This window comes from Notothenia rossii (genome assembly GCF_949606895.1).
Source record: "Notothenia rossii genome assembly, chromosome: 9".
In the NCBI taxonomy this organism is placed as follows: Eukaryota; Metazoa; Chordata; class Actinopteri; order Perciformes; family Nototheniidae; genus Notothenia; species Notothenia rossii.
The window spans coordinates 28,190,618-28,206,249 of NC_136907.1; the positions used below are offsets into that span (position 1 = coordinate 28,190,618).

The 15,632-nt window shown below is 40.4% G+C and overlaps 2 protein-coding genes across 2 annotated transcripts in view; both read left to right on the top strand.

Moving 5' to 3' along the window:
• The window catches only part of slc8a2a (solute carrier family 8 member 2a), a 40,767-nt gene extending 37,914 nt beyond the window's left edge, over positions 1-2,853 (top strand). Inside the window, exons 11-12 of the mRNA XM_079649820.1 lie at positions 232-504; positions 1,122-2,853. Of these exons, the coding sequence (XP_079505946.1) occupies positions 232-504; positions 1,122-1,498 (650 nt within the window). The 3' untranslated portion in view covers positions 1,499-2,853. The remainder of the gene's footprint in view (positions 1-231; positions 505-1,121) is intronic.
• Positions 2,854-3,944: 1,091 nt separating this feature from the next.
• On the top strand, positions 3,945-15,559 carry hnrnpl (heterogeneous nuclear ribonucleoprotein L). The gene is made up of 14 exons (XM_079651258.1): positions 3,945-4,097; positions 4,611-4,729; positions 6,299-6,536; positions 6,977-7,062; positions 7,201-7,303; positions 7,389-7,461; positions 11,210-11,245; positions 11,464-11,532; positions 11,618-11,868; positions 12,243-12,364; positions 12,465-12,666; positions 12,758-12,815; positions 14,760-14,855; positions 14,985-15,559. The coding sequence occupies exons 1-14, from the start codon at positions 4,014-4,016 to the stop codon at positions 15,041-15,043; spliced, it is 1,596 nt and encodes a 531-aa protein (XP_079507384.1). The 5' UTR covers positions 3,945-4,013; the 3' UTR covers positions 15,044-15,559.
• The last annotated feature ends 73 nt before the right edge of the window (positions 15,560-15,632 follow it).

Here is a 15,632-nt window from a genome sequence, read left to right on the forward strand (position 1 = left end):
CATAAACTGTGGAAATCAGGGGAGACAGCCAACCTGGCTATGTTCAAATGTTACAAAATCTGCCAACCTGCTCATATCACAAGCTCCCTTATAGTTATGTCAGATACCATTTGTGTAAATCGTAGAAAAAATGAGAAGTTATGTTTTTACTTCTGGCTGCATCCAAATTGTTAACGTATTATTTTGTGGAAGGTGTGTTTGATCTATCTTCACTGTGTCTCCCTCGATCAGGTGACGGAGATGAAGAGGAGGGACAAGAGCAGCGAAGTCCGAACTGCTGCGACTATTTCATACACATAGTGTGCGTTTTCTGGAAGGTTCTGTTTGCCTTCTGCCCGCCCACACAGTACTGGAACGGATGGGCGTGCTTCATAGTGTCAATCTCTGTCATTGGTTTCTTAACAGCCATTATTGGAGACCTAGCTTCCCACTTCGGCTGCACCGTCGGCCTCAGAGACACGGTCACTGCGGTGGTCTTTGTAGCGCTGGGGACCTCCCTTCCTGGTAAGTGATACTACTGAGTAGGGAGGCAGACACAGTAACCCAAATGTATAAGTCAGTGCATGTATTCCAGAAGTCTTAGCCTGGATAAGAAGAACTGAATTATTTAATTTACATTGTTACAACAAAGTATAGATAGAGACGAAATTAATAGAACATCACTATGTTAAAAGGCATGCACATATTATTTTAAATAAAAAATATTACAGTTTACAGATGTACACATTCAGGTAGGTAAGTAAGTAGCAGCAGTATTTATAAAATAAAAATAATTGTAACATTATAGAATGAAGAGTGGTATATACCAGTATTAAAATATTATGGCACATAGTTACATAAAGATTATTGTTACAGTAATGGATGGATGGACTAAATAACTAATTAACTAAGAGTAGCAGCCAGTAGTAATAATAATATTAGCTAGCAACTTATTGCACATAAGAGTTGTTGTACAACAGTGGGGTCGTAGTGTTTGTTTGGCTTTTCTTTTTTTTTCTTTTTTTACATTATTGCACATTGGTGTTATTTTACAACAGCGGTGTCATAGTCTGTGTTGTTGTGTATTTGGTGGTCAACACTTTTCGAATACTGTGTATTTATCTTGGTGTTTATTTTCCCAGATACCTTTGCCAGTAAAGTGGCTGCCACTCAGGACCAGTATGCGGATGCATGTGTGGGAAACGTGACAGGAAGCAACGCGGTCAATGTGTTTTTGGGCATTGGGCTGGCCTGGTCCGTGGCTGCCATCTATTGGCAAGTCAAAGGTAAAGTCTTCCGCGTTGACCCCGGCTCGCTGGCCTTCTCCGTCACACTCTTCACCATTTTCGCATTCTTCGCTATGGGAGTGTTGATGATACGCCGGAGGCCGTCTATAGGCGGCGAACTGGGTGGCCCTCGAGTCACCAAAGTCATCACTTCTCTGCTCCTCTTCGGACTCTGGTTCCTTTACATCCTCTTCTCCAGCTTGGAGGCCTACTGCCATATAAAGGGCTTCTAAGAGAGCACAGCATGGGAGAGAAGTGACTGCAGGATCACAAACACACATCACCAGGACATTACACTTCTGTTCCATATTACTACTGAGAAGACCTATCATCACCGCTGCCATGGTTCAAAATAAAATGTATACGCAGACTGGCACAGCAAACCGTTACGTCATATCCACTGCAGGACAGTCCCAGTCATCAGAATTTATTGTGACTGCACTGAATAATTTTAACTTAAGTGGACTAAATAACATGCAGTGACATTTTATGATAAAGTTGAGCAAAGCTGGTTCTCTGTGAAGTCCCTGGATTTTGTTTGATACCTGACAGCTGACAACCGGGATTTCCAAGTTTGGACTAATTTCTCCTCATAATAAAATGTGTAAAACAATGACAGCTGCTTTTACACAGATTTGCAATGTACACTTTAGAAACTGAAACGTTGACTTTAATTAATGAAATGTATTATGTCAACAAATTACACATTGTATTAGGTTAGTTGAAAGCAATACTTTTAAGTTTAAATACAAAATATTAGTTTCAACTTAATATTATTGCTTTGAACTATTAAGTTGAACCTTATAGTTTGTATTCAAACTTTAACGTACTACTTTCAACAAACCTAATACAATTATGTATAATTTGTTGACATACAGTTATACATTTAATTTAAGTTAACATGTTTTCAGTGTAAGGACAACTGTGATCATTGTGTTTATACCATTGTCACACAGAAGCTCCATTTCAAACTCACATCTGTGTTGTCATTTGCAGCATAAACCAATAATTATGTCTCTTTAATGGAGTTAATCTGTCATTTAGCTCAAAGAATAAAGTGTTGTTGCTATGGTTAGCTTCAGTTTTTCACACAGATTTAGAACAGTGGTAATACAACTGTTTAGTGGAAGTGTTTGAGTTGTCTTGGTGTACTATTTTGAATGGTACTGCCAGCCAATCAGAACTGTTTTCTGGTGTACAAGCATAGTTTGGTTACAATCCTTCAGTTTGTGAGATAAGCAGCTGTTAAATCTCACACTGAAAAACTGTGTTTCTGTTGAGTTATGTGTCACGAGGCACCGTTTAGTTTAATGTAATGCACCTCCTGAATTTATTCACACTATAAGCATTGATAAAAGTAACAATCAAAAGTAATACCCCATTGTTGAAAAGTATTATTGACATATAATTACAAAGGCAATGAATCTCTACTAAGCTGTGGAATTATAAAAATGTACCTAGTATCTGCCATTGAGTGTGATTGTTTTATTCACCCCTAACATCTGTTTATTTATCAATGGTGTCCTTTAATGTCTTTGTAATTTAATGTATTTGAGCTGAAATTAACAAAAATATATTGTACTTTATTGTAAGCTGTATCAATTACATTGAAATGTACCTGAGTGTGTCTTCATTGGATTACCAACATTGGTTGTGTAAGTATTACAGCCTCATAAGTGGAGAAGAAGACAACCTTAATATCAAGATATTTTTCAAAGAATATGACATGTCATCGAGGACATTTATTCACACGGCCTTAAATACATGCCATGCTCCAAAATTCTCCTTAATGCCATTAAGGACGTATATCCAAAACAAAAGTGGAAAGCAGCTTTGGGAATATTGAAAGGATAGAAATCGTTATTTTAATATTTGTAAGTATTTTAATATGGTAAAAGCAACACTCAGACTATAGCCCTACCTGACAGAACAACCTAATGTTTAAGCCTTTATACAGGATGAGATGATGACTGGATCCAGACCAGTGCTAATGTCTGGAAGAAATCCTCTGTGTCAGTGGCAAAAGACGCATCACTTAGTCTAAACCAAGCTAGATAAATGTTTCTGAGATTATTAACATTCAAATGAGCCTACTTGGTATTTTGTAGTAGTGCACTCAGAGGGAAGTGGAACAGTCAAAAGACGGTTTTGCCTTGCCATTTAAACATGCAGCACTTGGCAGGGACACTGCTGAACAACAAGGGTACAAGGGTGCTTAAGCATTAATGATGCTGGTTGGGTCACTTTAATTGTACATTATCCATTTCCTTTGGAGAGAAGTCCTAACATACAATAAAGTTAGGGGGTGTGGAGTTTTTTCTAAATGTTGGGAAACATTTCCAGGTTATTCAAATAGCTATTTAGGTTAGTGTTTTTTATGATTCACCAGCTTTTTAGAGGTTAACAGTGTCTGTGTTTTGACAGCTCAACGGGCCATTGTTTAACCTCACTTCCCCTCTGGAGGACACAATAATATTAATGATTGTCAGGGTAAAGTGATCCATTGACGCTCTGCAACATTTAAGTGGAAATAATTACATATATGAGCACCCTGGCCAGGTGGCGGTTTCATAAGGAAAGTTTGAGATAAATGTTGTTTCCATCTGCAGAATAAAATGGGATTTCAGGATCAATTGAAAACACTTTACTTTGGGTAGGCCAACGTAAAATCAAGTCGTTGAGCAAAACTCAGTTTTCCCACAATTCCTGAATGCAGCATTTGCACGGAACAGCCGGGGACAGGACAACATGGCTGCTGCTGCAGGCCGATACTTCGGAGAAGGTGGCAGAGCAACGAAAAGACAGAAAACTGAGGACGGAGGAATGACAACGGTGGGGCTCTGCTTTTGAACTTGATAGCTATTGTTTTATTTTAACAAAATGTGCTAGGTTCTGCTTTTCTGAGATATGAATTTAGCATGACAAAGAAGCTGTCAGTGCTTATCAAGCAGCTAGCTATTAGGCAGAAGCTAGCCGGCTGTGTAGCAAACCAGTTCACAATGCTGAGCTAAAACAACGCGTCATCCAATGTGCCTAAATAATATTCTATTAGCGACACATAAATAATGCAATTGTCCGTACTCCTACACACAGGTGCACCTTATTGATAAGTTGGGCAAATATATATAGTACCGTTAAATGTCACACCCCTTAAACGTTCATGGTATGTTACCTCAATGTTAATAACGCTATTCTGCAGCACAGTACACGTTATTATTCATCAGGACTCACTGACTTGGGCTGCTATTTTCTAACTTGTTTTACCGGTCTGCTGCTGCTCCATCACCTGTCCAGCAGCGGTGGAAGTATTTTTGACCCCAGAAGCATCATGTTGTGTGTTTACAGGAGGGCTACGATGACCCCCATAAACCGCTGCCCTCCCTGGTGGTGCACATCAGGGGCCTGGTGGACGGCATCATGGAGTCTGACCTGGCGGAGGCCCTGCAGGAGTTTGGGGCCATCAGGTAATAACAGCACCTGTACTCTGGCTCTGACTACAGGAGTTTGGGATGATTAATACCTGATTCAAATCTCTATATTAGGGGTAGAACTCAATGCTCTACCCACATGATCTGGTAGTATGAGGGGTTTACAGATGCAGACCCATCTGTGCTCATCATGTATGATATTAAAAATTAAATCTGAAATTGCTCCTCATGTGCGTGATGCAACCCAATATCAAAATCAGTTATGATTGTAAATCTCCTGTAGGCTGGGCCTGCTGTAAAAATGTGTATGCCTAACATGCTTTCACTGCATTCTTCAATGATATGTTTCTTGGTGCATTTATTCAGATGTAATGTGTGAACAATCACGATAACCCGATAAAAGCACTCTTAAGACACAAGTTGACTTCTTATCTGTGCTGACCACCAGGCTATAAGACTGCTGAACTCTGAGCTCTGTAAAGTGTTTTCACTTACAAATGTTTATAGCACATTCATCTGTTTACAGTCCACCTATTTATATATTATTACAATATACAGTATTTTATTCCACTGAACAGTAAATAATTTTACATTCTGTTTTATCTTATTTTACAAAGTTTTCATATTCATTTTAATTGCACCATTGTGTCACTTTTATTATTTTCTGGCACTATTTTTTGTATAGCATACCAATGAACTTTACATGTGAACAGCAAGTCAACAAACATATTCAACTTGTAATAATTTTTGTCATCTCTTTCCTATAAAAAGGAATCCATACTTTCAATTATATGAAAAATGTACCATAGTGGTGGTTAAAATTGAGCTAGTTATAGTCAAAGGCTGTGCAATAGCAATGTGACTCATACTTTAACCAATACATTTTCAGTGATCTACCGTAATTTTCGGACTGTAAGCCGCAGGTGTTTTAATGTTTAATTACCATATGTAAGGGTTCGTGCACAGATTGTCGGGAAAGAGATGGCTGTTTGAGGAAGCTCCCATTTATTAACATTTCAACAAACAAGTTGCATATTTGCATAACGTATTCAAGTGTTACCATTTAGTGCAATAGTAGCTACAGAACATGTACTGTGCTGTGTAAAATGTACTGTATCACATAGCGTTTCAGACATACAAACTTTTCAACTTTCAAACTTAAACGGTGCGCTCCCAGCGCACGTACCGGCAGTGATCTACAGGAGTGGTTTTCAACCAGTGGTACGGGGACAAACTGTCTCGCTCTCGTAATGTCTGTCTGTCTTGCTCTCGTTCTGTCTCTCGTACCACTCTCGGTTCCACTTTTACTTTTGCGCGCTACCTGTCTCACTCTTTTCCGGCCTCCAGTTTTTCCTGCTGGAGCCCGCCGCTTAAAGGTGGGGGGCGCGGATCGGCCATAGAGCCCATAGAGTTAAAGGTGGTGGATTGTAACCTGTAAAATCCATAGATTTAGGAGGTCCCCTAGTGGCCGTTAGCTGTAAAAATCCATAGATTAGCCGCACCGTTATATAAGCCGCAGCGTCGAAAAATGGGGAAAAAGGCGCGGCTTATAGTCCGAAAATTACGGTAGTTTATAGGTTTTATAATGACAATATGTATTCACAGTTATGTGGTTATGATGCCGAAGAAGCGCCAGGCCCTGGTGGAGTATGAAGACCTGAGTGGCTCCTGCAATGCTGTTACGTACGCTGCAGAGAACCAGGTTTACATCGCTGGCCACCCCGCCTTCATCAACTACTCCACCAGCCAGAAGATCTCCCGGCCAGGAGATTCCGACGACACCCGGAGCGTAAACAACGTGCTGCTGCTCACCGTCATCAACCCCATCTACCCTATCACCACGGTAACTGCATTATAAGAAGAGTATATTGTTCACATCATCATATAGTAGAAAGTGTGTTGAACTGTATGCATGGACAGTATATATTATAACAAAAGCAGACAGGATTATTAATGAAATCACTGCATATAATAGGGTTTGCAATTCACATTTTAGTCAGTGTAAGTTAAGAGGTACTATGAAGATCAAACAGTACATTCTTTTCCCACTGCTTTCATTGAACCTGATATTGCAAGCTAATGTAAAAACAGCATCAGCATGATAGAAAAATGTAAATATTGTGTATCTTCACATTTAGTTTCCTTCATAAAATATACTATACTAAAAACTACTAATTTAGTTCCCTCTTTCAGGTCATCAAATGATTTTGTATAGAAATGGCAATAATCAAGTGTATTACTATATCTGGAGGTTGATATGAAAGTTTCTGTGTGTCTCTGCAGGATGTGCTCTACACCATCTGCAACAACTGTGGTCCTGTACAGAGGATCGTCATCTTCAGAAAGAATGGTGTTCAGGCCATGGTGGAATATCCTTTCTAAAATGTGTCTTGTTAATTGGACATATTCTTTTACATTTGGATGCACTATAATTGACAATATGTTGATGTTATATTGTACTTTGGCCCCTAGAATTCTATTATCAGACCTCACCTTAACTTTCTGACCTCCACATTTGATTCGGTCCAAAGCGCTCAGAGAGCCAAAGCCTCGCTGAACGGAGCAGACATCTACTCTGGCTGCTGCACTCTAAAGATTGAGTATGCCAAGGTAAGTGTACGGCCCTGTCCAAGCAACACAGATGTTAGTGAGAAAATGCTAGTTTTGATTTTTGGTGATCCAATCCCATTCACAGCCAGCACGCCTTAACGTCTTCAAGAACGACCAGGACACGTGGGACTATACCAACCCCAACCTCAGTGGCCAAGGTAACGCAGTCCCCAAACTTCCCTCCCCCTTTTTCTTTCTCTTTTCCTCTCATTCCCCTGTTTGGGATGGTTAGGGTTCTCTGCCTCCGGGGGTATTGCCTCTGATCACAGATGAATGGTCTCCTTCACCGTTTAGCATCTTGTTCACAGGCAGTATTCCTGTGATGCCTTCACTGTCTTCATGCATTTTCTCACCACACAGCAGGCTCAAAGTAAGGGCATGAGGACCGACCTCAAGGGCAGCCAATCGTTACTACAGGTTCATGCATGCACCCGTCACAGTAGAACACATAGGTGCACTACTCTTCACAGGTTCACATTCCCCATAGAGCATGTCACAGCTACACAACCTCACACTCTTGCTGACTGCATAGGCAATCACAACTGTTAGGATTCCTTCAAACATATTGGAGATTTGATCATAGCTATTATTAGACATTGCACTAGCAAGCTGATATGACTTGTGAGAGCACTTCTTTTGTTAAAGGTCCCATAAGCCACTTCTGCGATCTTATACAGATACCAGGCTTTTATCTATTCAATACGTATTTTTAAAGGAGGATAGACCTTCATAATGGGAGGGGTGAGGGTAGTTGGATCATAAACACAATAATCAATGGCTTAAGTGTTTTGGTATGTTTTGCTTGCCAATATTAAATATGGAACAACAGATTGAAACGATAACATCCTTCCTGTCCTGGGATCTTTTAATGTAAAACATACATTAAAAATACACTTTATAGTTTAATCGACATTCTTAAGCTTTCAAATTTGTATTTTAAGTGTCAACACACTTCAGTTGTTATAAGACTTGTTGATTACCTTTAGCAAACACCAGGTCATGTTGACATAAGGCATTGTTTTTTCAAATGGGTTTGTTATTTACTGCTAAAATTGCATTGTATGCGTATACATCCACGAGAGAAGCTTTCTCTGCCACTTTAATGACCAAAATACATAATACAGCTAAATGAGAGTTGGCAAACAGTTAGCTAATGAGGTTTCAGGGTTTGAGATGGAGCCGCAATTCATATCTGCCTTAAATGGTGTGGTGAGCAATACTTGTTACCACTGAGGACATTGTTGATTGTCTTTGTTTTTGTTGGCAAATTGACATAGGGGTTTTTCTTGTACACATCCATGACTACAACATGTACATCTCCAGTGTTATACAGGTGTTTGATATTCTATAGTTTGTGTTGCCTTACAAACCCAAAGGTACTCCTTGTGTCCTCACTGTGCAACTCATTCAGGCTTTACCTCAGCCTCTAAGCAGACACAGCGCTTCCTACAGCTACAGAATAACAGCACCCACAGCCACAACTTACGTATATCCGCTCCGTGGCATACATCGGACACAGTGGGGCAACAAATACCGGAACACAACCTCAACTCACTACTTCCTTATTCCAAGTCCATCATCACCCCTATCTCCACCACCTGACACGGGAGACTATTTTACTTGTGGTGGTGGTCATTTCAGTTTCAGTTTGAGTGACAGAAATACTCCAAGCAAACAGACACCTCGCATATCCACCACAGACTGATAGATTGACAAGCATCCACCACCACCTCTTTACCAGTACAGCACATCTGCAGAGCCCTGAGGAGTCACAATATATTGATGATGAGGGCGGGAGTCACGTGTGGTGGCCCTTGGGATGAGCCTGCCATAACACAACCACAGGGGACCACAGAGGAGTTTCATACACACTAAGCCCAACCAGGGAACAGACGATACCACACACTTGGGCCGTAAACAAAAAAAGAGGCCACTCTCTTTCACAGACGCTAGTACCGCTCGTCTCTCCCTCGCCGTGCCGAACACAACATGACCACACAACGAGCTGAATGTCCAAGGCAACACACAGCTGAAACGCCACGTCAGCACACGGTCACGCAGATATTCCAGATGACTTATTGTCGAGCACTAGATGCCTTTTGACTTTGCAACAGGCTGACCGCTTTTAAACCACAAAAGCAAGCGTAACCCGATCATCCATTTTTACATGAGAAGAAACATCCACCAAGGGGGGGCCTACGAAGACACAAGCATCAAACACCTATCAAGCATACAAGCACAGATGCAAACAGATTCAAACCCTTTCCTAAAGCTTTCTACATGTATGGACTCTGGTGTTGTTTTTTTCCCCTGTTCCTTCTTCCCCATTTCCCTCCTCTCTGTGATGTTCTTGTGTTGTTTCTGCGTTGTTTCATTTTCCCTTTTTTTTTGCACCGGCCTATAGTGATGCCTCTACCGCCTCCCGAGTGATGCAGGTTTGGCTCAGTGTGTCTGTGGACAGACAGCCCATTCTCAAACGGTGCAAATGTCCTGCTTTGTGGTCAGAGCACGGTAAGCTGGAAATGAGCCTCTATAGCAACTTTCAAAACAAAACCAGCAGCAATCAAAACCAAGCATGGCTGTGTGGATTTACTTTTCTCTCTGGTGGTGGGGATGCAAGGAAGGGAAGGAGGAAGAAAAGACTGAAGAGGGAGAATGAGTTGAGTCAAGAGGTTGGCGGGTAGCATCGTTGCTGAAGACTGCCCCCTACCTGCCCACTGTGTCCCATGCTCCATGTGTGGTGCTGTAAGTACTCGACAAATGAATGCATAAACTGACTTAATGGTTCAAAGTTATTGTGAAACTGAATTGTTGAGCCAAGTTAATAAATCAATAAAACATTGGCCTATAGTAACACCAGAAAACAAATTTCACAAAATTAAAAGTTCTTAACTCTAACTAATAATAAAAAAGGTTTAATTCTAATTCTATATGCTTTACTACTTCATGTTGCGTCGCAAGCAGGTCAATGTATTTTTAAATGGCACCAAATCACGGCACCTTTCATAAAGAACAGGACTGGAAGATACTCTATCATTTACAGAGCACAGGGCAATCCCCATGGAAAAGTCCCCTTTCAGAGGAAGCACCTTGAGGCACAGACCCTCTGCCTTTACCTTAGTATCCATGGGAAGACTTTTTTTTTTATTGTATTATATATATTTTTATTATTTATTATATTTGTACGTGGATTTTGGTCGTGGTGCTGTTTTTTAATTTAGTTTCAGCACCGTTTGTTTTTACAAGTAAAGGTGAAATGCAGCTGCTAATAATAATTAGGGTCATATTTCTGTTCACTTCCTGAAGGAATACAAAGGTAATAGAATTTATAGAATTAAAAAAAACACCAATGTGGTCTGCCACATTGGTGGAGCGTCTAAAAGTCCATTAACTGACTCCCTATCCACCCTGTCCGTCTGTGTACCGGGGGAGGGTCTGTCTTTCGGGAGCGTTTGGAATCATCACTTGTTACATTTGCTCACATTTGCTCCACCATTGCCTGCTCCGAGGCTACTGTGGCAGCTGAAATGGATGAAAAGAGTTCTGAGCGCCACAAGCCCTGTGAGATGATGTGGTTCACGCTCAGATTTTCATTAATTTGGTTCAATAACATTTGGAAAATCTAGGAGCCAAGTCTATACTTTGGGAGTTATCCTTTCTGTTACACCATGTCATCTAGTCAAAACTGATGCTGATGAAAATTCATTTTGGATGTTATGCGTCTCATATCCTTGTTTGTAATGCCTGTAGAGAGTTAATAAAACGTGCTCATATCACTGACACATACTTGTCTCTCTGATCTTCCACCAGAATGTTTGTAATAAGGGATATGATATGATGTTTATACACATTTCTACTTTTTAATGTTTATTTGGATTTGACGTGTGTGTATGTGTACCTGCACAGATGCTGATGGGGAAGGCAATTGGAACAATTCACAAGGTGTGTGTGGTTGTCCTGGGATAGCTAATAAGAGGTCTTTTATAAAACTTGATTGAAAGCTATTTTTCAAAATCACTGCTAAAAAGAAATCTCCATTATGTCACGTATTAACACTTAACATGTCAGGCCCCTCTGTTGCATGTCAATCACATCCTTGCCCCTTAGTACACATTAGGTGAGGAACCTGTTGATAGGCAACTGTTATTTTACCATTTTAGATCCCAATGCCAATCCCAACAAACGCCAGAGGCAGCCCGCTCTTCTGGGAGACCACCCACCGGATTACGGTAAATATCCCATAGACGTTTATAAGGAAAGGATCACATTCCAATACTGTATCTGTGCCTTAAATATGTTTTCTCCCATGTTAAGGTGGCCCTCAAGGAGGTTATCATGGCTACAGTGAAGACAACTACGGGCCCCCTCCTCCCCACCGCATGGGGCCAGGTATGGGTGGGCGTGGCAGGGGTAGCCAGCGCTACGGCCCTGGATACGGACCCCCTCCCCCTGAGTACGGGCCTCATGCTGACTCACCAGTTCTAATGGTTTACGGCCTTGAGCCCTCCAAGGTCAATGCCGACAAGGTCTTCAACATCTTCTGTCTCTATGGCAACGTAGAGAGGGTGAGTGACGTGATGCTGACGGAACACCATTGGAACTGAAATAATTAACGTCAACCAGGGGCCGAATGTTCAGTTTATTGTTTTCTATTGGACTTAATGTTAAGTGTCAGAAAAATAAACGGCAAAAATAAATTGATTGACAGACTCGTTATCAGCCCTTTTTTATTGAGTGGTTGATTGCTCATTATATTTTAGAGTGTGTGACAAAAAAGGCAAACTGAAGATATCGCCACTCCTCTGAGAACTTGCATTTATTAATTGAAGGTAATCAATTAAGAAACTCATTGACCGACCGGTGATGAAAATACTTTTGCAACAGTAGTTTCATACTACATATTTGGGTGTTTCTCAGCTGGATCTTGTTCTACCTTCAGATTAAGTTCATGAAGAGTAAGCCCGGAGCAGCAATGGTGGAGATGGGAGACTGTTACTCTGTGGACAGGGCCATCACCCACCTGAACAACAACTTCCTTTTCGGACAGAAACTCAACGTATGGTAAGAGCAACTGTCCAAACTATTACAAACATTACAATTCACATCTTGTATTTAAAAAAAATGGGGTAATGTACAACCTCGGTCTCTCTTTCCTTGGCAGTGTGTCAAAGCAGCAGGCCATTGTGCCGGGACAGTGCTACCAGTTAGAGGACAACAGCAGCAGCTTCAAAGATTTCCACGGATCCCGCAACAATCGCTTTACCTCCTCAGAGCAGGCGGCAAAGAACCGAATCCAGCACCCGAGCAACGTCCTGCACTTCTTTAACGCACAGCCCGACATCACTGCAGAGATCTTCAACCAGGCAAGAGAACCACCAGGGTTTTATCTGGAAGTGTAGATTTGGCTTTTCACACATCGCCTCAAACTTCCACTAAGACCTCTGTTCTCTTTAGGTCTGCGATGAACTAGGAATTAAGTGCGCCACAAGTGTAAAGCTTTTCACCGGAAAGAGTGAGTATTATAAGTTCCACCATGCCCTGTAGTATACAGGACTGTCTCAGAAAATTACAATATTGTGATAAAGTTCTTTATTTTCTGTAATGCAATTAAAAAAACAAAAATGTCATACATTCTGGATTCATTACAAATCAACTGAAATATTGCAAGCCTTTTATTATTTTAATATTGCTGATTATGGCATACAGCTTAAGAAAACTCAAATATCCTATCTCTAAATATTAGAATATCATGAAAAAGTATACTAGTAGGGTGTTCAACGAATCACTTGAATCGTCTAATTAACTCGAAACACCTGCAAGGGTTTCCTGAGCCTTGAAAAACACTCAGCTTGGTTCAGTAAACTAAATCACAAGTATGGGGAAGACTGCTGATCTGACTGCTGTCCAGAGGACCGTCATTGACACCCTCCATCAGGAGGGTAAGACACAAAAAGAAATTTCTCAAAGAGCAAGCTGTTCACAGAGTGCAGTTTCAAAGCACATCCACAAAAAGTCTGTTGGAAGGGGGAAATGTGGCAGGAAACGCTGCACAACCAAGAGAGATGACCGCAGCCTTAACAGCATTGTGAAGAAGAGTCGCTTCCAGAATTTGGGGGAGCTTCAAAGACAGTGGACTGAAGCTGGAGTCCAGGTATCAAAAGTCACTGTTCACAGACGTGTCCGGGAAATGGGCTACAATAGCCGTATTCCCATGGTCAAGCCACTTCTGAACTCAAGACAACGGAAGAGGCGTCTGACTTGGGCTAAGGAAAAGAAGCACTGGACAGTTACACAGTGGTCCACAGTCCTCTTTTCAGACGAAAGCAAGTTTTGTATTTCATTTGGAAGTCAAGGCGCCAGAGTCTGGAGAAAGGCTGGAGAGGAGCAAAATCCAAGTTGCTTGAAATCCAGTGTGAAGTTCCCACAGTCAGCGATGGTTTGGGGAGCCATGTCAGCTGCTGGTGTTGGTCCACTGTGTTTCATCAAGCCCAGAGTAAATGCAGCTGTGTACCAAGAGATTTTAGAGCACTACATGCTTCCGTCTGCTGAAAAGCTCTATGGAGATGAGGAATTCATTTTCCAGCATGATCTGGCACCTGCCCACAGTGCCAAAACCACCAGTAACTGGTGTACTGACCATGGCATTACTGTCCTCGATTGGCCTGCAAATTCCCCTGACCTGAACCCCATAGAGAATATTTGGGGTATTGTGAAGAAGAAGCTGAAAGACACCAGACCCAACAATGCTAATGAGCTAAAGGCCGCTATTGAAGCATCCTGGGCATCCATAACACCTCAGCAATGCCACAGGCTGATTGCCTCCATGCCACGCCGCATTGATGCAGTAATCCGTGCAAAAGGATTCCCAACCAAGTACTGAGTGCATTAATGGACATTTTCAAATGTTTGATTGTGTTTTGCTGTTATAAATCTTTTTTTTTTTACTTGGTCTGAGGAACTATTCTAATTTTTTGAGATAGGATTTTTGAGTTTTCTTAAGCTGTATGCCATAATCAGCAATATTAAAATAATAAAAGGCTTGCAATATTTCAGTTGATTTGTAATGAATCCAGAATGTATGACATTTTTGTTTTTTTAATTGCATTACAGAAAATAAAGAACTTTATCACAATATTCTAATTTTCTGAGACAGTCCTGTATTGTGATTTTTTTTTTGCCAATCATTTTTTTTTATACTGAAGACACACTTCTATATTTGAAAAAGGTAAAGTAATAAGTGCTAATAGATGTGTGTAAATACAATAATACAAAAAACCAAGACATTTCTAAACTAACCGTACAGGGAACTGTTAGTGTATAGCAAACCCCATCTTACTTCTACAGATCTGTTACAGTTTTAGTTTAAAGCATTAATACTATATAGACTGTATGTATAAAGATTAACATGCAATGTTTTCTATTACACTAATCTAATTTAAGCATTTTGTGAACAAAGGTGAGCGAAGTTCCTCTGGCCTTTTGGAGTGGGAATCCATCAACGATGCCATGGAAGCCCTAGCTATGATTAACCATTTCCAGATGAAAAACCCTAGTAAGTTCTTATTGTGTTACATAGATATACAAAGATGTTTTAATAAAAGCTGGTCATGTAGACTTATGATGTATTTAACATTTTATAGCCTTTACATTTACCTTTTTTTTGCTTTCTTTTTTCTTCCAGGTGGGCCTTACCCTTACACACTGAAGCTGTGTTTCTCGACCACACACCATGCCAACTAAATACTCTCCCCTCTTACTATTTGTACAATTTGTGTCTTTGCATATAGTTTACCACAGTTTTGGTTTCACCACCCATTCAAACCTTCAATCAGTATTGACAAAAACTAGAACTGATGTGCTTTAGAACATGTTATTTAAACCATATTTTTGTATGATTTATTTACATTTATCATGCTTTTCAATTTATTTTGTACTTTCACAACACTAGTTTTTAATAACCCCTCACTACCTTGAAATATACATTTAAATGGGGACAATTTCTTTTTAAATCAAGTGAAGAGTAACCCTAGTGGGAATGCTGATATAACCTTAGTTCACATTTCAGATTGTTTGTTTCTTTCATAATTTCTTCACTCTCGACTGGTTAACATCAATTCACAGGGATATCAGAATACATTGCTTGAGAGCTGTAGTCACACTGACATCTGTGTACTGAAGTGGTCAGGTGCCTTCCATATTTTAATACCTGGAGTAGAAGAGTATCACTATGAAGATTAAAGGATGGGAGATATGAAAGTGTTGGTCATCTGTTTAGTTACTGTCAAGATTTTAATGTCAAGTTGTCATTTTTTGTAATTAATACTCTAAA